This window comes from Sphaeramia orbicularis, chromosome 18 (assembly GCF_902148855.1).
Source record: "Sphaeramia orbicularis chromosome 18, fSphaOr1.1, whole genome shotgun sequence".
NCBI classification, from domain to species: domain Eukaryota; kingdom Metazoa; phylum Chordata; class Actinopteri; order Kurtiformes; family Apogonidae; genus Sphaeramia; species Sphaeramia orbicularis.
The window spans coordinates 943,409-964,711 of NC_043974.1; the positions used below are offsets into that span (position 1 = coordinate 943,409).

The 21,303-nt window shown below is 36.5% G+C and overlaps 1 protein-coding gene across 1 annotated transcript in view; it reads left to right on the forward strand.

Moving 5' to 3' along the window:
- Window positions 1-21,303, forward strand: part of LOC115438921 (uncharacterized) — a 33,952-nt gene that overhangs the window by 11,773 nt on the left and 876 nt on the right. Inside the window, exons 4-7 of the mRNA XM_030162812.1 lie at window positions 3,030-3,090; window positions 3,179-3,249; window positions 6,725-6,805; window positions 20,346-20,400. Of these exons, the coding sequence (XP_030018672.1) occupies window positions 3,030-3,090; window positions 3,179-3,249; window positions 6,725-6,805; window positions 20,346-20,400 (268 nt within the window). The remainder of the gene's footprint in view (window positions 1-3,029; window positions 3,091-3,178; window positions 3,250-6,724; window positions 6,806-20,345; window positions 20,401-21,303) is intronic.

Genomic DNA, 21,303 nt, shown 5'->3' on the forward strand with positions numbered 1-21,303 from the left:
TCTGGAAAATGGTCAAACAGTGTCCATACTGTTCCATCTTTAATGCACATTTGTATGTTTGATGTTTACATGTTAATATTTGAATGTTTCTGCAACAGAAAGTACATTTTGCCTATTATTATTATTTTTTTTTTTTTTTTTTTTTTTCAAAATACAACTTAAATTATTTCAGTGTGTATTAGTACTTTTTGAACATTTTGAGCACATTTCAACAATACCGCGATAATAATGATAACCGTGACAATTTTAGTCACAATATCAGTGATATGAAATGTTCATATGGTTACATCCCTAAAGTTAACATTATATTTGTAAAGCTGCTTTAATTTGAGTCTTCTTTTATAAAGGTGTGTTTTGTAGGACTGCATCATTTGGTGAAAAAGTTGCATCCTGATTTTTGTGGCCACAGCTGAAGTTTGCTAATCTGGTTCGTTATATAGTAAAATACATAGATTACTGATGATTTGGAGATTTGTGTACCGTTTTACTTTATTTTATTTTTTAAATAACTTTATTTGATAATGTATGCATTTTTCATTCATTCATCTTCTGAACTGCTTTAGCCTCCAGAGGGTCGGGGGGGGGTTATCTGTTCAACTTTCAACATTGTTTTTTTTTTTTTTTCTCTATAATTTTAAGTTTTGCTGAATTCTAATTGGTGTCTATTACTGTTGTTTTCTGTGTTGGTAGAATTTTTTTATGTGAAGCACTTTGCAATTAGGGCTGTGCATCGGCAAGAATCTGGCAATACAATACAAATCACAATACTAGGATCACAATACGATATATCGCGATTCATCACGATACTGTTAACAAGGCGATATTTTTTGTTGTTTCTTATTTTAACAGATTATTTTCTGGAAGAACTTATAGTCCAGCATTTGGATAAATACAGTTTTAACATGCAGCTTTACCAGTACAAAAAAAACACTCAAATAAATAAATAAACAATGTTTTGCAGACATTACAGTTTCAGATCCTGCTTAAATGTTCGTATTCTATTGCGAAAAGAATCGATAGTGTTCAGTCCATGAATCATCCAACATCAGAACATTATTTTTGTGCATTCCCAATAAAAAAACCCAAACATTTGTCTCTTTCAGACAGTAAAAAGTGCTTTTAGGATGAACTGAATTATCCATTATTTAACAAACAGCATTATCACTTTTAAAAAACTACATTGCCTGACCTGCAATATCACAATAGTACTTTCATAGTATACAAACAAAAAGACAAAATACCCATGAATATAGAAATAAAAGAGCTGGAAAAACAAAAAACAAAACAATAACAAACCTCCGCCATGTCTGCATTTGAAGAAATACCAAAAAATATTGATACAGTACTTTTTAATATTGGTACAGAATTGTGAAGTGAAATATTGCAATATATTGTGATACTGATATTTTCTTACAGCCCTGTTTGCATTGCATGTGTGTGTAAACAGTGCTGTGTAAATAACCTAAGATGGGTTAGTTTGCATTCATAAATGTTTGAGAAAGTGTAACTTGTAACTTGTTGAAACCCTGTGTGAGCTGGTGCTCGTTCACAGATGTGTCCACCTGAAAATCTGTTAAGAATCCTTAAAATCACAACTGGTCCAATACAATGACACAATAACTTTGTTTTATGCAAATGTTCTAAAACACAGATCCATTCTTTCACACTACTGGCTACAGTCTGCCCTGGGTTTGTAATTTTTATGGTAGCACAGTTGTTGTTTTTAGATCCATCCACACAACTTGACAGCAATTACTCAAATTTGGCACAAACGTTCATCTGGAGTAAAGGATGAACTAAATAGATGTTGGAAAACAAACATCAAGATCATCGCATCCACACAATACACGTTTGGACACCAAATATGTGTTTAGTGATCACTGAGAGAACTGTTACTGAATGTCAGTGATGTGTTATAATGGATAGATCTGATGGAACTTTGGGTTCTTGTTTGAACCCAATGCCATAGACCAGGGCTCTCAAATTCCTGTTCTTTCAGGTTCCACATTCAGTCTGATTTGATCTGCAGTGGACCGAACCAGTAAAATAATAAAATAACCTATAAATAATGACAACTGACAATTTATGTCTGTGTTTTAGTGCAAAAACACCCATTAAATGATGAAAATACTTACTTTTATAAACTATCCAAACAAAAAAGATGTGAATAACCTGAAAACACTGAAATTTCTTCAGAAAAATCAGTGTAATTTTCCCAATCTTCTTCCTCCACTTCTCATTAGTCCATGTGCATTCTGGATCAGATCTACAAAGACACTAAACACTGAGGAACAGGAAGAAAAGAGTTCAAATTGATACAGACATTTCAGGTTGGTCACATTTGTTCAGGTTATTCACATTTTATTGGTACAGGAGAGTTTGGAAATGGAAACAGTTTCATAATTCAATGTTATTTTTTTGCATTAAAAATTGAATTTGTCATTATTTATAGGCATAATGTTAGGAGTTTTTTGGGTGGTTTTTAGGTGGTTTTTGGGTGATTTTTAGATGGGTTTTGGGTGGTTTCAAGTGGGGTTTTTTGGGTGATTTTTGGGTGGTTTTTAGGTGGTTCTATCTATCTGTCTGTCTGTCTGTCTGTCTGTCTAATTCTTCTGGAATCGATCTTAAAAGCTGAGGTTTGACTGTACTCAGCACTCACAACTCATGGCAGAAAAAAACAGAAGTAGATCAGGTTGAAGTCTGTCTGGACTTTTGTTGTTTATCGTCTTTCCTCCATCTCCACTCCTTCTGTTTCCTCTGTGCTGTCAAAATAAAGGCAGGAATCTCTAGAATGGCTATAAAAAGCTGTGCAAGCAGTTTATTAATGAAGTTTTTTTTTTTTGTTTTTTTTCAATATAACTACCACTTCTAATCTAACAAATAACTGTGTCCCAAATTGTAGCCTGACTTGATGAATCAGCATGTGAAGTCATTAAACAGCTTTCATATCAGGAGGAATCATTATTTTTTGATGAGCTTAATGCTGTGTGTTTCTGTTTGGTTGATGGATGTTTGTCATCTGTCTGCAGAGAGGGTCAGTAAATCCAACAGCCAGCTGGTGCAGAGGACCATGACTCCTGTCAGAAGCAGGTAACTGGGCATGTTCTGTTCTCAGCTGTAAACCCATGTGGAAAACACCTGCTTGGTTGTGATGATGTCTGTATTACCTTTGATATAGTCCTTTGTTGGGTGTGAATGTGGACCAGTCTTGCTCCTCCCCACCTTTGAATTCCCTCACACCTCCACCAGGTAAACACACCAAACACCGGCTGGATTTTTAACATGAACTGTGATGCTGATATTTAGTACTAATAGAGGGTCTGCACATACGTCCCCCCCATAGGCCACACCCCTCTCAGGAAATTAGCAGATTTACACCACCTGGTTTAAATTAACACATTATTCTGTTAATATTAGGGCTTTAGTGTGGGAATATGACGACTTTAACCTCATAAACAAATGGCATTTTTGTTAAATTATGAGTTTTTTTATAACTATGACTAGGGCTGGGTAAAAAAATCGATTTAATCGATCTTAGATCGATCTCATTTTAATTTTGTGTGATCGATTACTGGTGGATGAGATCGATTTTTCAGAGCAGGACCAGGAGTACGCGGAAGCGCAGCCGGCTCAGTCTTGCGAACACCTCATTCGCGACGGCTCTGGAAAAGACGCGGAGTAAGGGTAGGGAAATTCCCTCCGCCGGAGGTCCTCCCGGCCTCAACTCAAACTCGAACCCACAGTGTGAAGGAACTGTCCGCCCAGAGGTTCTCCGAGGCGAGTTGCGGAAGCTGGTCGTTCTTGGAATAATAACTTGGATGAATAGTAAAGTGACAATGTCCGACCCCCCCCAGTGAGTAGAAGCCACCAGTCGTAAAACAATAAAGATGACAAAGAAGTCCATTCTGAGCCACTGTAGAAACATGGACATGTTTCTTATTTAATAGCAGATTCATCTACTTCCTGCTGAAATGTCATTTATTTCTTTTCTAATGTCAGTATTGATCCCAGTATTGATGTGTTGGATGACTGCAGTAGTCAAATAATCAAATTACAACTCAAAATTGTACTTTGATATCACTAAATTAATCTGAATCAATCAATTAATACTGAATCAAATCGATATTGGATTGAATCAAATCAAATCGTAATTAATCAATTCAGAACCTTATGAATCGAAATTGAATCGATCACGGAAATTGGCCATGATACCCAGCCCTAACTACGACTTTATTCTCACAATATTGTGATTCTTTTTGTATTCGACTTTATTCTCATTAAATTCCAGGTTTTATCTCCATATTTTCTGACTTTCTTCTGGTAGTGCCCAGTGTTTTTCTTTTCTTCTGTGGTCCTAATACTCCGTCGTAGCTTTATTCTCCAGTTCCTCTGTATTTGTAAAACTAGGTTGGCCTCAGTTTCAGGTAGTTTACTAATCATGTAGGAGCACAAGGTTCACAATCCCAAAATGAAGACAAAAACCAGGAAAGATCTGATCATGAAACCCAGAGCTGCACTAAGAAGGACCGTTGGCCAAAACAATGGGTCATTTCAGGTCTGATTGGAGCCAAAAATACAGCATCAGTGAATGTTAGCTGACACCAAACAGGATCCACAGATCTAGGTTTGGTTTCCTGGATTTGTGGATCCATCTCCTTCTCTTTTCTTTGTCTTTCGGTGTCTGTAAAACGATAGCTCCCACTGCTTTAAGAACCTGAAAATACAATCAACGAACAACAGCTCTGCCCCATTTTTAATTCAATACTGTTCTTCTGTTTAGACCAGGAGTGTCAAACTCGTTTTAGTTCAGTTCCACATTCAGCCCAAATTGATCTCCAGTGGGCCGGACCAGTAAAATAGTAGCATAATAACCTGTAAATAATGACGACTCCAAATTTTTCTGTTTGTTTTACTGCAATCAAAATTAAATTTTGAAAATATGTACATTTACAAACTATCCAAACAAAACGATGTGAATAACCTGAAAAAAACTGAAATTTCTTGAGAAAAATAAGTGCAATTTTAACAGTATTACACCTCAACTTACCATTTATACATGCATATTACAGATTGGATCTACAAAGGAACCAAATATTTAATAACAGGAAGAATAACGTTCAAATTTCTCTTTCAAAAGTTCAGGTTTTTCACATTTTATTGTTAAAGGATAGTTTGTAAATGTTAATATTTTCATAATTTAATGTAAATTTTTGCACTAAAACTAAGAGAAAAATTTGGAGTTGTCATTATTTATAGATGTAATGTAATATTATGTTTTTCACATTGAACTAAGAACATTTGGAGTCATTATTTATAGGTTATTATGCTATTATTTTAATTGAGATCACATTGGTCTTTATGTGGAACCTGAACTAAAACGAATTCTACATCCTTGATTGTTAATATCTTCAGTGTAATTTTTGCGCTTTGCAAATTCATCCAGCAGGCCGGACTGGAACCTTTGGTGGGCTGGTTTTGGCCCCCGGGCCGCATGTTTGACACCCCTGGTTTAGACAATGTTGAAGCCAACGCTGTCACTCATCTCCCTCTTTCTGCCACTCAGTGGGCGGAACCGCGGTGACTTCCGCTAGCGCTGACGTCACGTGCAGACCCTCTATTGGTAATTACTGTGTAAAGATCAACAATGCACCACATCACACATGACACAGAACAGAAGCATTAAAGGAGCCACTTGTGTCACCACTGATGCAAATAACAAATAATTAAGGCACAGGGGTGTGACTTAATGCAGTGTTTTTCAACCTTGGGGTCGGGACCCCATGTGGGGTCGCCTGGAAGTCAAATGGGGTCATCTGAAATTTCTAGTAATTGATAAAAATAAAAAATAAAAACTTACTAATAAAAAACATATGGTGGTTTGAGAGAAACAATCACACTACATAAAAGACATGACAAACTGGAGCACTATGGTTCTGTTTCTGTGTCAAATGTTCATTGTGGTCAGTTTCAGATGCTGCAGCTCTTTCATAATTCATAGTTTCAGTTCTTGTTTGTTCAGTATTAATTGTCCTCCTTGTAAATCACAGCTGAACTGACTGGACAGATCCTGACCAAGGAAAATCAAATTCTCCTTTTGTGCAGTAATCTACACCTGGATTTACTGCCTCTGTCCACAATAATATACATTATATAGACGAAATGTCCTCTGAAATTAACGTTTATTTGCAACATAGTATAGCAACCTATTACATGATCAAAAACAAATTAATTTTAGCAAAAAAAAGGCTCCCTTTTGAATGTCTGGGGTCGCCAGAAATTTGTGATGTTAAAATGGGGTCACGAGCCAAAAAAGGTTGGAAACCACTGATTTAATGGATGAGAACTTAGAAGAAAACTCAGACCCTGTTTCCTGTTTGTTTTAAAATCCATCAGGGGATCACAAGTGAACAACATTAAATAAAAGTGTGAACAACCCAGAGGCATTAGCAGTGTTTCTGTATATTTGTTAAGCACATTTGAAGTAAATAAATTCAACTTCAATTTCAAGTGGGCCAAATAGGCCAATTTTGGGGAGGGGGATTGTGAACCACACAGAATAGAAATACAAGGAATAAACTAGATTATGTGCATGCATTTTTTCTGCTTTATGTTTATGTTTATGTTTACGCATTTGGCAGACGCTTTTTTCCAAAGCGACTTACAGGGGAAAACCAATTAAATCACTCACAATTAAATGCTTTAACTCTATTGTACTCATTTTCAGACAGATGCCTCGATATTGAACTGCCAAATCTTACAGAATATGGGGTGGACATGCTTTCTGGGAGGTCCATGTCTAAAAAAGGTAGGTGAAAAGACAGCTGAAGATAATTAAACAATATCCATCAGACTAACACGTGGTAGGCCTGTTAATAATAGGGCTGTGGCAATACGATACAAATCACAATACTAGGATCATGATACAATATATCACGATATATCATGATACTGTTAAAAAGGCAATTTTTTGTTTGTTTCTTTTTTAAATGATTATTTCCTGGAAGAATTGAATTACATCAGAAATCTGCACAAATACTAGACACATTTTTATTTGATCTCAACAGGATCTAATGTTCTATCACCAAATGTTCCTGCGTTCAAACTGAAATTCTGTTTTACAGACATTACAGTTTCAGATCCTGTTCAAATGTTCAGATTCTACTAGTTCAGAAGTTTTTAACACAGTTTTCTGTTTTTAAATCCCTTCTTCAAACCCATATTTTCTCCTTGGCTTTTGAAACCATGTGAGATGTTTGAAGGTACTATCTTTATTCTGTTGTTTTTATTTGGTAGTGGTTTATTGTTCTTATTTGCCTATTTTATTTATTTATTTATTTTGTTGTTTTTAATTGTGTGGCTTTTTAATCTATTCTTGTATTTTATTCTTTTATTTTGGTTTTATTTATTTTTCTGTATAGCACTTTTTTCTTTTTTGTACAGTTTCTGTGTCTGTAATCTATTCTGTATTTTATTCTTCTGTTTTTGTTTTAATTTTTCTTCTGTACAGCACTTTGGTCCACTGCGGCTGTTTTAAAGTGCTTTACAAATAAAGTTGGATTGGATTGAATTGGAACACAGGAACATTTTGTGATATAACATTAGATCCTGTTGGGATCAAATAAAAATGTGTTTAGTATTTGGGCAGGTTTCTGCTGTGATTCAATTCTTTCAGGAAATAATCATTAAAAAAAAGAAAAACAAAAAATTGCCTTTTTAACAGTATCATGATGTATGGTGATATATCGTATGGTGATCCTAGTATTGTGATTTGTGTGGTATCTCCAGATTCTTGCCAGTACACAGCCCTAGTGTCCAACAGCTGGTCCAGAATGTCCAGGCTCCGTACGTGGATGCTGTTCTGGCTCTGTCTTGTTTTACTGACAGTCTAGAAGTGTGTGAGTGACAGGTGATGAGGGGTGGGTGTTGTCTGCTGCAGTGCACAGCATAGAAGGCCCACATGTCTGTGAATGGATCTGTTAGATCTGTTTAGTTGGCAGCTGTTTGTGGGCCATAGAACAGTTCAAACAGGACACATCCACCCTCTGGGCCACAGGTTCAATAGACCTGAAGAAACTGGGAATTAGACTGGTTTAGACGGACTGACCTCATGTTTTAGGAACAAGACCTAGGGATAATTTGGCCTCTTCATTAGGGCTGTGTATCGGCAAGAATCTGGAGATACAATACAAATCACAATACGATATATTGCGATATGTCACGATACTGTTAACAAGACGATATTTTTTTTTCAGAATCAGATTTATTGCCAAGTAATTTTTACATTACAAGGAATTTGTCTTGGTTCTGTTGGTGCAAACAGTTAAAAGAAGCAGATATCAAAAATAAAAATAAGAATATAGAAAAACAGAAGTGTTTGCCTTCAGAAATGAAAAAGAGAAAAAGGTATTATACACATATATACACTAACATATGTGTTGAAAACTGTGGTTTCCTGTAAGTGACAGCAGTGCATAACAGTGCAAAATAAGCAGCTGTGCAATAATGTTCGTTACAAGTGTGTTAGAACCAGAGACACAAGACTTGGACCCAAATGCACAACCAACAGACAGGAATAAAGTTAATGAGTGTTTATTAAACACGGACAAAATTAACAGTTCACAAAAAGGTTTCTTTAAGGAGTCTTCGCAGGTCAGACTGTGTGAATTCGTCACGGCGTCCGAGACCAGCAAGGGAAACTCTCTGCCCGGGTCGGGAGCACACGAGGGTAACCCGACTAGGAGGAAACAGAGGAGAGTCAGGGGACAGACCAGGTCATACACAGAGGATCCAGAAAACAGGCAACGGTACATGGGGATAAAGCAAAGCACTAACTGTGAGTCCAGGCAAAAGTCGAAAAACCAGTGAGGCAGAATCAGGCAGGCTCAGAAGTCGAGGACAAACCGGGTCAGGAACGGACAGACAGGCAGACGAACAGGTTCAGAGAATCGCTGGTAAGTAATCACAACACAAGGAAGGAATACGAACTGGCGACTAACTGAGGGGAACACAGGGTTTAAATACAGAAGAGGGCGGGAAGACAATTGGACACAGGTGGAGACAATCAGGGAGGAGTCAGGTAATCAGGTAAAAGGTGAACACAAAAGGGAAGTAAAGACACCAGACAAGACACATGAGGGAAACTACAAAATAAAACAGGAAGTGACACACAAGACAGACAAAACATACAAGAGTCCAGTACTGATATGACAAAGTGTCTCTGGGGGGAGGGGGGAGGTGGTCAGAGGGGGACAGGGGCCTTGTTGATGAGACCGGGTTTTTTTAAGATTATTTTCCGGAAAAACTTATGGTGCAGCATTTGAATAAATAAAGTTTTAAAATGCGGCTTTACCAGTACAAAAAACCCACAAATAAATAATGTTTTGCAGACATTACAGTTTAAGATCCTGCGTAAATGTTTGTATTCTGTAGAGCTGCAACCGATTAATCGATTAGGTGCCTGAAGTGAATGCAAAAATTCACAATTCGATTAATCGACTTGAATTGTTTGAAGGGAAATATTCTATGTCAGTTTTCCTGAATTGAAGCTTCTTTGTGCATCACAATAAGCGTCCGTGTGAAACACAACAGTGGAACCAATGTTTAACAGCAGAGAAATGAAGGAAACAAAGCTGAAGATTCAGGAGAATTGTGGTTGAATGGTTTTTTTGGATCACTTTGAGTCGATTAATCAGTTGGAGCTCTAGTATTCTGTTGCGAAAAGAATTCCGAAAAAGACAAAGATGTTCAGTCCCTGAATCATCCAACATCAGAACATTATTTTTGTGCATTTCCAATAAAAAAACCCAAACATTTGTTTCTTTCAGACAGTAAAAGGTGTTTTTAGGATGCTTGAATTAAAACAGCATTATCAATTTAAAAAAATTATATTTATGACCTACAATATCACAATAGTACTGTTGTAGTAAACAAACAACAGAACAAAATACCCATGAATATAGAAATAAAAGAGTAAAATACCCATGTGAATATAGAAATAAAAGAGCTGGACAAACAAAAAAACAAAAATGAACCTCTGCCATATCTGCATTGGAATAAATACCTAAAAGTATCGATACAGTGCTTTTTAATATCAATACAGTATCATGAAGTGAAATATCATGATCTATTGCAGTACCAATATTTTCTAACAGCCCTGCTCTTCATCAGTTCACACCACCTGTTGCTACTTGCTGCTGCCTGTCCATGTTCTATGGCAGGTTATGGGAATATTCTGGTAGACTTTGTTGTAAACAGCTGATAAGTCCTGCTTTGCAAGAAAAAAAAAGTATTTTTATAGGATAGAATAGAACAGAACAGAATAGAATAGAATAGCCTTTATTGTCATTGCACAGAAGTTACAATGAAATAGCGGTGGGGCTCCTCTGCACCACGTAATAATCCATCCATCCATTCTCTTCCACTTCTTCCGGGGCCGGGTCGCGGGGGTAACAGTCTAAGCAGGGATGCCCAGACTTCCCTCTCCCCAGACACCTCCACGTAATAATAAAAATACAAAACAAAACAAATACAAAACAAATAACATTATATATGCATATAAATAAATAAATAATCTTTTACTGTGTGCATTTCCTCTTAATCAAAACAGACCAGAGTTAAATGTTCCGATGTTCTATACCAGAACCTATTTTCAAAGGTGTCCCCGTTCCCAAACATGGACCTTTACTTAAACTGAGTGTGATACTTGCAAAAATACTCATGAAAACACACTCAGACCAGTTGCCATGGTGGTCTGACACATTTGACTACATATATTTTGTCGTGTAAACGCTAATGCATGCTGATGAACTTCCATCAAGGACTCAGTACATGGTGGATGTTTTGGTGTAAGTGTAAAGCAGTTCTTCAGATTTTCAGTTAACTTGTAGGACATACCTCTGGCAGTGGTCTGGTGACACTCTGATGGTCAGAGTGTTTGCAGTGACCTTCTAGTTGACGTGATGTAGGCAGTAATGAAAGCTGACTCCTTTTAGATGGATGACAGACAGGTGTGAATGGACATGTGTGTTTGGTTGTCCACTTCTGATTCAGTTTACCAAAATGTCCTTTAAAACCAAGAGAAATCAGGGTCCAAGAAGCTGCAGCAGGTTCATATTCAAACACTGACCTTCAGTAGGAGACTGAGGGCCGGATCTATCAAAGGTTTATGTGTATTAAAACATCTGCAAACTCACTGCACATGCAAAGAACTGTCCAAACTGATCTACTAACAGTGACACTAAGGGTTGAGTCTGTCAAAGGTGCCAAATAGTGCATCTGCATCCAGTTAGTACATTTGACACAATGAATATGAAATATGGGGCGTTTACTCACAGTTGTGCGTGTGCTGGGAGGAGAAAATGTAAATCTGTTAATTTAACACACGCAAAGAGATTTATCAAACCAGAAAGAAATTTTACTGATAGAAACTGAGTCTGTATTTAACACGTCTGAAAAGGAGGAGCAAACGGGTTGGATGGTTAATTACACACACGGAAGTAGAGCTGCACGATTTATCGATTTTAAATCAAAATCAGATTATTATTATTATTTTATTTTTTTCTACTTTTTATTTTGTTTTTGAGAAAAACATAACACAAATACTTAGACTAACAAAACAATACAGAACAAACAAACAACAGGGGGGGAGAGTCCAGCCTTAGAGCAGCATCTAGTCCACATATACTGTACATACATCACACACCTGCATCAATATACTCATATACCCATAGTTTTGTTTTTTTTTCCTTTACAGTAAAGTTTGAGGATCCTTTGAGATTATACAAAGTCCGGTCTCACAGTTATAATATAAGTAAGCCACGTTGACCAATTTTCAGTAAAAATATCAGTTTTACATCTTAAATTAAATGTGATTGACATATATATTGGACACTACATCAGTCCAGTCATTTATAGAGGGGATGTCTCTTTTCAGCCATTTTCTAGTCAGAGTCTTCTTACTTGCTACCAACAGTAATCTCAATAACATTTATCACTCTTAGTACACTTGAGTTCTTCTAAATTGTTGAGATACATGGTCTTCAAGTCAAAACAGATTTTAAACTTCAGAACCGCCTCCAGGAGGTCATGGACACGTCTCCAAAATGGAGCCATCGAGGGACAATCCCAGAAGATATGGAAGTGGTTTTCCACCGTACTTCCACAGGACCTCCAGCATGCAGACTGGTCAGAGCACTTAGCTTTCTGTACTGGGGCACAAAAGAATCCAGTCCAGTTCTTCCAGCTGTATTCCCTCCAGGAGGGGGAGCTTGTTGTCGTCCATTGTTGTCTGCAGATTCTGTTCCATTCGTCCAGTGTTATCGTGAGGTTGCCCTCTGATTCCCATCTCATTTTAATGTCCAGAGTATGGTCTCCCTATAGTCTAGAAATTATCTTTTCGTAGGTACCATCAATATAAGCTTTTGGAAAATATCCAGAATTTCATCTCCAATCATCATATGATCTTTAAAAAATTTTTTTCCTAATAAAGTCTCTGATTTGTAGATACCTAAAATGGTCCTGATTTTGTAGATTATAATTGTCCTTAAGGTTCTGGAAGGTTAACATTGTGCCTTTTCTTAGTAGTGTAGAGTACGTTGTAAGACCATTTGCAGTCCAACCTCTGAAGCTCAAGTCATATTTACTGGGTAAGAATTCTGGGTCATAGGCAAACCACTTTAAAATTTGAGTCCTCCCCTCCATTTAATATTTTTTAATTAGTCCCTTCCATGTCTTTATTGAACTCATCATATATGGGTTGTCAGGGTCCGTCAGATGGGTGCTTAATGAGGGGTCTCCTATTAATGTATTAATTGGTGGTCCCCTCCCCATTGTGCTCTCTATCTCTTTCCATCTAGTTCTGTAATTGGGCTTGCACCAGCCAATCAATGGTCTCAAGTGAGCAGCTCTGTAATAGTCCACCAAGCATGAAAGGGCCAACCCCCCTCTCTCTTTAGCTAGTTGCAAGAGTTTATATCTTACTCTTGGCTTTTTTCCAGCCCAAATAAATCATGAAATAATTTTGTCCCACTCTGAAAAGTAGTGTTCTGGTTTTTCTATAGGCCCCGACTGAAATAGATACAGAACTCTTGGTAAGACATTCATTCTAATTAAGTCGATGCATGAACTTATATTTAGATAAGGGATTAAATTCCATCTGTTAATGTCAAAAATAATTTCCTTTCAGAGGGCCGTTGTTCATTTCTTCTAATTTAGTTTGATCAGTTAGCAAAATGATTCCCAAATATTTCACAAATTCTTGTCCCAGTCTAATTGATATTTTAAACGAAGATACTGAGGGGGGTTGTAATGAATATTAATGACCTGGATTTTTTGTTCATTTAGTTTATAGCCTGAGTACGACCCAAATTCCCTCAATACAGACATCAGCTCAGGTAGTGAATTTGTTGGACTCGAGAGGTATACGAGGACATCGTCCGCAAACAAAGCCAGCTTCTGCTCTCCCGCTGCTATTTTATACCTTTGATCATGTTGTTCTGTCTAATCCACTGTGCCAGTGGTTCAATAAGAATTGCAAATAAAAGTGGACTTAATGGGCAACCCTGTCTTGTAGATCAAAATCGGATTTTTTAATTAGGACAATTTTAAAAAAGGGAAACTGTCAAATCGATTTCATCTCTCTCGTGCCTACCGGCCGCACGCCTGCGGGCTACCGTAGGCTCTTCCTCCTGTCAGTGACAGTGGTCATTACACAGAAATCTGTGTAATGAGCGGACTTTAAATCTGTTCATGAACCCGCAGTAGTGATACCAATGTAAGCCGTGGTTTCCCGCAATTCAAATAGAACTGCATGTGGATCACTCATCTTACATTGTCCGGGATCCGTACCGTACTGTCTTCTTCCGATCCGGGTCCGGGTCTCGGGGTCATCAGCCTCAGCAGAGGAGCCCACACAGCCCTGTACCCAAACACATCCACCAGCTCCACAGATAGAATCCCTCCAGTGTGTCCTGGGTCGGTCTGTTCCACACACAGATCCCCAGTTTAAATAAAACCGCATGGGGATCACTCATATTATTCATATTCTTGGTCCACGCACACACGACTGATGCCTGTCACTGACTTACACTGGTATCACTTCTGTGGGCCCAGATACTCCAAAAAGGGAAAAAAAAACAAAAACAAAGCATATATATAGCATATATATATATATATATATATATATATATATATATATATATATATATATATATATATGTATATATATAATTTATTTCTCGTACTTGCTACATTTTTCATTCACAAATGTAAGTTCTGTAACATAAAACCATTTTTTTTTTAAAGATGTTGAGCTTTATTTAAAGCTGTTAGATAAACCTGGAAACAAAAAGGCTATAGTGTATTCCTCCTGGCAAACTTGTTCTGTTATTTCTTGTTGTATACATTGTTTGTATACTCATACTTCATTCAAAAAAGATTAATGAAAAAAATTTAAAAATAAATAAACTTCTGTGGGCCCATCACGTGATACCATCACAGATTTGAGGTTGTCTGTTGTCTTTTGTAGTTTTACCCAAAAATTGAAAATCGAGTTTTTAGAGGAAAAAATCGGGATTTTATTTTTTTTCCAAAATCGTGCAGCCCTACATGGAAGTGATAAGGAGACAAAGAAATGATGAAACCAGATGCAGAGAACGCATTTTTCACCCTTGTGTGAACATTTTTGGAGTGACGGAAGAAAAAATAATCGAGACATATGCCCCACACATACACCCACACACACACCTACACACACACACACACACACACACACACACACACACACACACTCTTTATGGGACTCTTTTCCACTCCTGATGATTGTGATTAAATCTGCACTGACATTTGGCTACAGTGGGACTAAATTATGTGTGTGTGACAGTCATTCAATCCAACTACCCCCCCCCCCCCACACACACACACACACACACACACACACGCATACACACACCTTTAAAATGAAAAATGAATGAATGAATGAGTCATGCAGTACCTTCTCTGACTAAACTCCTCCTTCTTTACATTTCTTGGTCTGGTTCATTCAGTCTCTGTTCCATTAGTGCTGGTTTATCCCACAGCACTTTTTACAGTGTATTTTCTGCAGTAGTGCACACAAAACCCTCATTTCAATAGGGTGGTCTGACAGACTTTGCACCCGTTGGAATTTGCGCAAACAATCTGAGTAAATCACCCACAAACCGGGGTTCAGCCCCACACACAAAATTCTAGATTGTGCACTCAAACTCAGTACAGGCAAACTGGGATCTGAGTAGAGCCAACCCTTAATGTGCTTGGCTGATGAGGATGAGGATGAGGATGAAGTGTGTTGAATAGATTTACAGAAGGTCACTTTAATTCTGTTATTTCCAGATCTAAAGTTGATTATTCTTATTATCTCTGAATAACAGAGTTTGTTTTCTTGTCATAGCAGGTTGATTATCTTGTTCTAATGAGATAATGGGCTTCATTAGAACAGTCCCATAACAGATAATCAACAAATGACCTTTCCTCTTACTTATGTTTCCTCCTAGTGCACATCCACCATGCACAAAACAGACCTGAGCACAGTGTGTATATGTGAGGAACATAAGGTGGGCGGTGTTCATCACAGATCATGCATAGACAGGATTGGATTGAAGCTGAAAATGTCAGAGCAGGGAGTTCCCATCACTGATCAACACATCAGAGGAAAACGTCACTGAAGTCTGAACCAGGCAGAACTGGGAAAGCAGCTGTGATCAGATATAGAGCTGGAAGAAAATATGGGTTCTGCAAATATATCACGATATTTCATTTCACAATACTGTATCGATATTAAAAAGTACAGCATGGATATTTTTAGGTATTTATTCAAATGCAGATATTGTGGAGGTTCCTTTGTGTTTTTCTTTTTTGTTTATATTTTATTTCTTATTATTTAACACTGTTTTATTAAATAATGTTAGTTCCTTTGTTGGGATTGAACTAAAATAATGTTCTGATGTAGGGATGTAACGATTACCAATATAACCATAAACGGCGGTAAAATTGCAGACTGTTAGTATTACCATTTAAATTCTAATTCTCATGATAACTGTGTTTGATTACCACACTTTTAGGGGAAAAAACCCAATGTACAGATCTGCTTTTATGTCAAATATTTGAGTATAGTTTGAATTTATTACAATTTTAATTGTATATCCCTAATATTTGGAACCAATATTCACTTTTAAAGTCTTTGAAAAGGTTCGTTAAGCATCTGTGTGTTATTTATGCAATAAATTATATACATTTTTCAAATGGGATTTTATATATTTTTTGTGTTTTTGTCCTTTTGTGTTTTTATAGTAGGTTAAAGTGAAAAAATAATAAACAGATCATATAGATGAAGGTTGTGCTGAAAAAACAGATCCAAACATGGGTATAGTGAAACATTTGTTTCTATAGTATATAAGGCCCAAATCAAAAGGACTGAAAAACAGACAGAATAGACTCAGACCACTAAGGGTTAATATTGGAATGTTTCTGACACAGAAGGGACATTGGGACTATTAATTAATTAATTAATTAATTAATTAATTAATTATTTCAAAATACAACTTGTTAAATTAGTTCAGTGTGTATTAGTACTGTTTGAACATTTGAGCACAGTTTTCAACAATACCACAATAATGATGATAATCGTGATAATTTTGGTCACAATAACTGTGATATGAAGTTCTCACATGGTTACAATCCCTATTCTGATGTTAGTTGTGCACTAATAGAATCTGAACAGTTGAACGAGGATCTGAAACTGGAATGTCTGGAAAACAGAATTTCAGTTTGAACACAGTTGGAACATTTTGTGATAGAACATTAGATCCTAGTTGGGATCAAATAAAAATGTGTTTAGTATTTGTGCAGATTTCTGCTGGAATTCAATTCTTCAAGGAAATAATCATTTAAAAACGAAGAAACAAACAAAAAAAATTGCCTTTTTAACAGTATCATGATATATCGTATTATGATCCTAGTATGTGATTTATATCGTATCGCCAAATTCTTGCCGATACACAGCCCTGCTCAGATACACAGGATATGCATTTTCAGAATTTCGTCGTGATTTTGAGAATCCAAAGTGTTTTTTGTTATTTCATCAAATTATCTCCACTTAACAAAATAGTGTACCTGGTATGATGAGATAACAGTATTAGAAAACACTTCCAGGCACAGGTGTTCTCAGCTTGTGTAGTTTGTCGAGTCCTTTTGACGTTGTTGAAATTGTTGGAAGAACTTTTGATGCTGTTCAAAAGAGTCCAGCAAAGTGCAGAGATGTGGTTCACACATAATAGTGTGGGCTCCACCTCCAACCATTTGTTGCCTCCTGCTTCCATGGGTTCAATGCACCACAACACAGGTGTCAAACATGCGTCCCGGGGGCCAAATCCGGCCCACCAAAGGGTCCAATCCGACCCTGGGATGAATTTATGAAATGCAAAAATTGCACTGAAGATATTAACAATCAAGGATGTTAAAATCCTTTTAGGTCAGTTCAATCTAAAGTGGGTCAGAGCAGTAAAATACTATCAGAATAACCTATAAATAATGAAAAAAGTTAATTGTTCTATTTGTTTTAGTGTAAAAAAAAGTAAAATTACACAAAAATGTTTACATTTACAGACTAGTATGTGGAATTTTACCAATATTCTGCCTGTTACTGAATGTTTTGTGTATTTGAAGATCCGCTGTGATCTGTAAATTGTGATAAAAATGATAAACTAAGGCACAGGTGTCAAACATGCAGCCAAAGGGTCCAGTCTGGCCCTTGGGATGAATTTGTGAAATGCAAAAATTACACTGAAAATATTAACAATCAGTGGTGTCAAAATCGTTTTAATTCAGGTTCCACATACAGACACATACAGTCCAATTACAGTTACAGTTATACAGCTAGATTTCAAGTAGGTCAGACCAGTAAAATATGATCATAATAACCTATAAATAATGACAACAAGCAAATTTTTCTCTGATTTTTTGGTGTAAAAAATGTGTTACAAAAAATGTGAATAACCTGAACCAATGGTCTTAAGAAAAGTAAATGCAATTTTAGCAATATTCTGCCTGCTACTAAATGTTTTGTGTGATTGTAATGCACATGTGTAAATGATAAACTGAGGCAGAATATTGTTAGACAAGAAAGCATTCAGAGAATGCAGACCTCTGCCAAGACAGAACCCCACCCCCGATCGCCACCAAATTTAATCATTTCTTCCTTGTGCCAGTATCAACATTACTGAAAATTTCATGAAAATCTGTCCATAAACTTTTTGAGTTATCTTGTTAACAAACAAAACAACAGGCACGCGTGCACACAAAGCAAAGCGATCACAATACCTCCTGGTGGAGGTAATAAAAGATGCATGTGACATAATAGCATTGTATCTTCTCCTTTTCATTTAGTTTGTCTTAATGTCATCTCTGTTCTTTAATTCTTCAATCAGTTCAACCAGAACAGGTTTCTTATCCCCACTGCATCATCTGCTCGATAAATAAGATGTGAATTTGTTTGCCTGCAGTGCTTTTTAATGCTGCCATTATTATTATTATTATTATTATTATTATTATTATTATTATTATTATTATTATGTTTTATTATATTATTATTATTATTGTTATTGTTATTATTGTTATTATTATTGTTGTTGTGTGTTATTGTTATTATTATTGTTATTATTATTATTATTATTATTATTATTATTATTATTATTATTATGATTATTATTATTATTATCATTATTGTTATTTAATGGTGTTTTTCAGTGTACTGTTATGGATTTAAGCTGCCACCAGGTTGCTCTTTGGTTTATAATAAAGCACAGGTGACAAACATGCGTCCCGGGGCCCAAATCCAGCCCATCAAAAGGTCCAGTCTGGCCCTGGGATGAATTATGAAATGCAAAAATTACACTGAGAAATGACCATTAAGTCCTTTTAGTTCAGTTCCACATTCAGACCAGTTCAGTCTGCAGTGGACAGGACCAGTCAAATACTATCAGAAGAACAGAGAAATAATGACAACTGACAATGTTTCTGTTTGGAAATGGAAATATTTTCATGGATTTACACTAAAACAAAGTAGAATTTCGCAGAAAATGTGAATAACCTGAACAAATATGAACAACCTGAAATGTCTTAACAGAAGTCAGTACAATTGTACCAATATTCTGTCTGTTATTAAATTTTGTGTGTGTTTGTAGATCCACTGGGATCTGTCAGTTATAATGGAACATGTGGAAATGATAACTGAGGCAGAATAGTGTTCAAATTACAGTGATTTTTTCAGTTTGTTCATGTTATTCACATTTTTTGAAAGGATTGTTTGTAGATGGAAACCTGTTCAGAATGTAAATTTACTTTTCTTCACTCTAAACACAGAAAATCAGAACCAGTGTCCCTGTATCTTAGCAGCCAAATTAAAAGCTTTGGGAAATGTATCCAGATCCATTTATTCTCCCCCCAGTTCTGTGTATTTATTCTATTACAGAAATAGCCCATGTTTTGGTCATATTCAATCAGATCTGTAAAAAATTCAAATTCCAAATTGATATCACTTATATTTACTAAGTTATTGCATCGATCCACTTCCTATCTGTTATAATGGGAAAATTTTTCAAAGTCGCACCAAATCCAGAATCAGATCCGGATCCAAATAATTTCACTAAGTTTTGTTGACAACATCATACAGAAGCTGTATACCAAGTTTGAAGTCAATCAGAACTGGAGTTTAGGAGAAGAAGACGATTGAAAGTTTCATAACGGATGACAGACAACGACAGACAACGACAGACGACGACAGACGACGACAGACGATGACAGATGACGACAGATGACGACAGATGACAGGCGACGACAGATGACGACAGACGACGACAGATGACAGGCGACAACAGATGACGACAGATGACAACAGATGATGACGACAGATGATGACGACAGACGACAACAGATGACGACGACAACAGATGATGACGACAGATGACGACGACAGACGACAGTAGCTTACGGCCTATCAGCTGGTAAGCTAATAAAAGTTTGGAGTTGACCTTCTTTCTATATTATTCTGTTATTATTTTACCCACTGCAGATCAAATTTAGCTGAATGTGTAACTGAACTAACATGAGTTTGACAGCCCTGTAATAAAGACTGCATGACTGCATTGAACCGACAAACACACACATTCACAGAACTTTACCAATAATAACTTCCACTGGGATTCATCATTAGGAGATTTTGGAGTGCACGCAAAGAGAAAAATACAGCAGCAGAACATTTAGTTCACAATAGGCTTTGCAGAATAATAAAGAGGTGTTTTTTCTTCCACCTTCAGAGATCCAAAGCGGCCTGAGCACAGATCAAACCACAGGTTGTTCCTACTTCTACAGGTAATGGATTACACTCACACTGGATTACACTCATCCACACACTGCATATCCAGCTGTTGGACCTTTAACTTCACCTGTCTGTCAGAAATGACTCTGAAATTACAAGAGTGTTCTCTTCGGTGTTAGCCCAAGGATGATAAAATCAGCTGAGTATCACATTTAAGCTGATTAAAACATTACAGCTCATGTGTTTTAATCTGCCCAAAGACCAAAGTGTAAAAACAACATGCGTTTACGTGCATAGCTGCTTCCATTTTCTAATTTTTCCCTCTTTTCAAGTACAGCAACACAAACAGGAATGCAATGGTACCAAGGTTCTAATAGTTTTGGATTTTCATTCTAGTTAGATTTTAATTAGTTTGGACTTTTTTTTCTCTAATTCCGATCGTTTTAATTTGTTTTTAGAGCAGGTTGATAGTGGTTATTAGTTTTCGTTTTCTTCTAAGTGCTTAGTTTAGTTTGGTTTTAGTTTTAGTTAGTTGTAGTTGTAGTTTTAGTTGAGTTTAGTTGTAGTTTCAGTTGTAGTTCAGTTGTAGTCGTGTAGTTTAGTTGTAGTTTAGTTTGTAGTTCAGTTGTCAGTTGTAGTTCAGTTGTAGTTTAGTTGTAGTTCAGTTGTAGTTTTGTAGTTCAGTTGTAGTTCAGTTGTAGTTTAGTTGTAGTTCAGTTGTAGTTTAGTTGTAGTTCAGTTGTAGTTCAGTTGTAGTTCAGTTGTAGTTCAGTTGTAGTTTAGTTGTAGTTCAGTTGTAGTTTAGTTGTAGTTTAGTTGTAGTTCAGTTGTAGTTCAGTTGTAGTTCAGTTGTAGTTCAGTTGTAGTTTAGTTGTAGTTCAGTTGTAGTTCAGTTTAGTTCAGTTTAGTTCAGTGGTCTCTTTTCTCTTCTTCTCTGTGCTCCTATTCAAATCAAT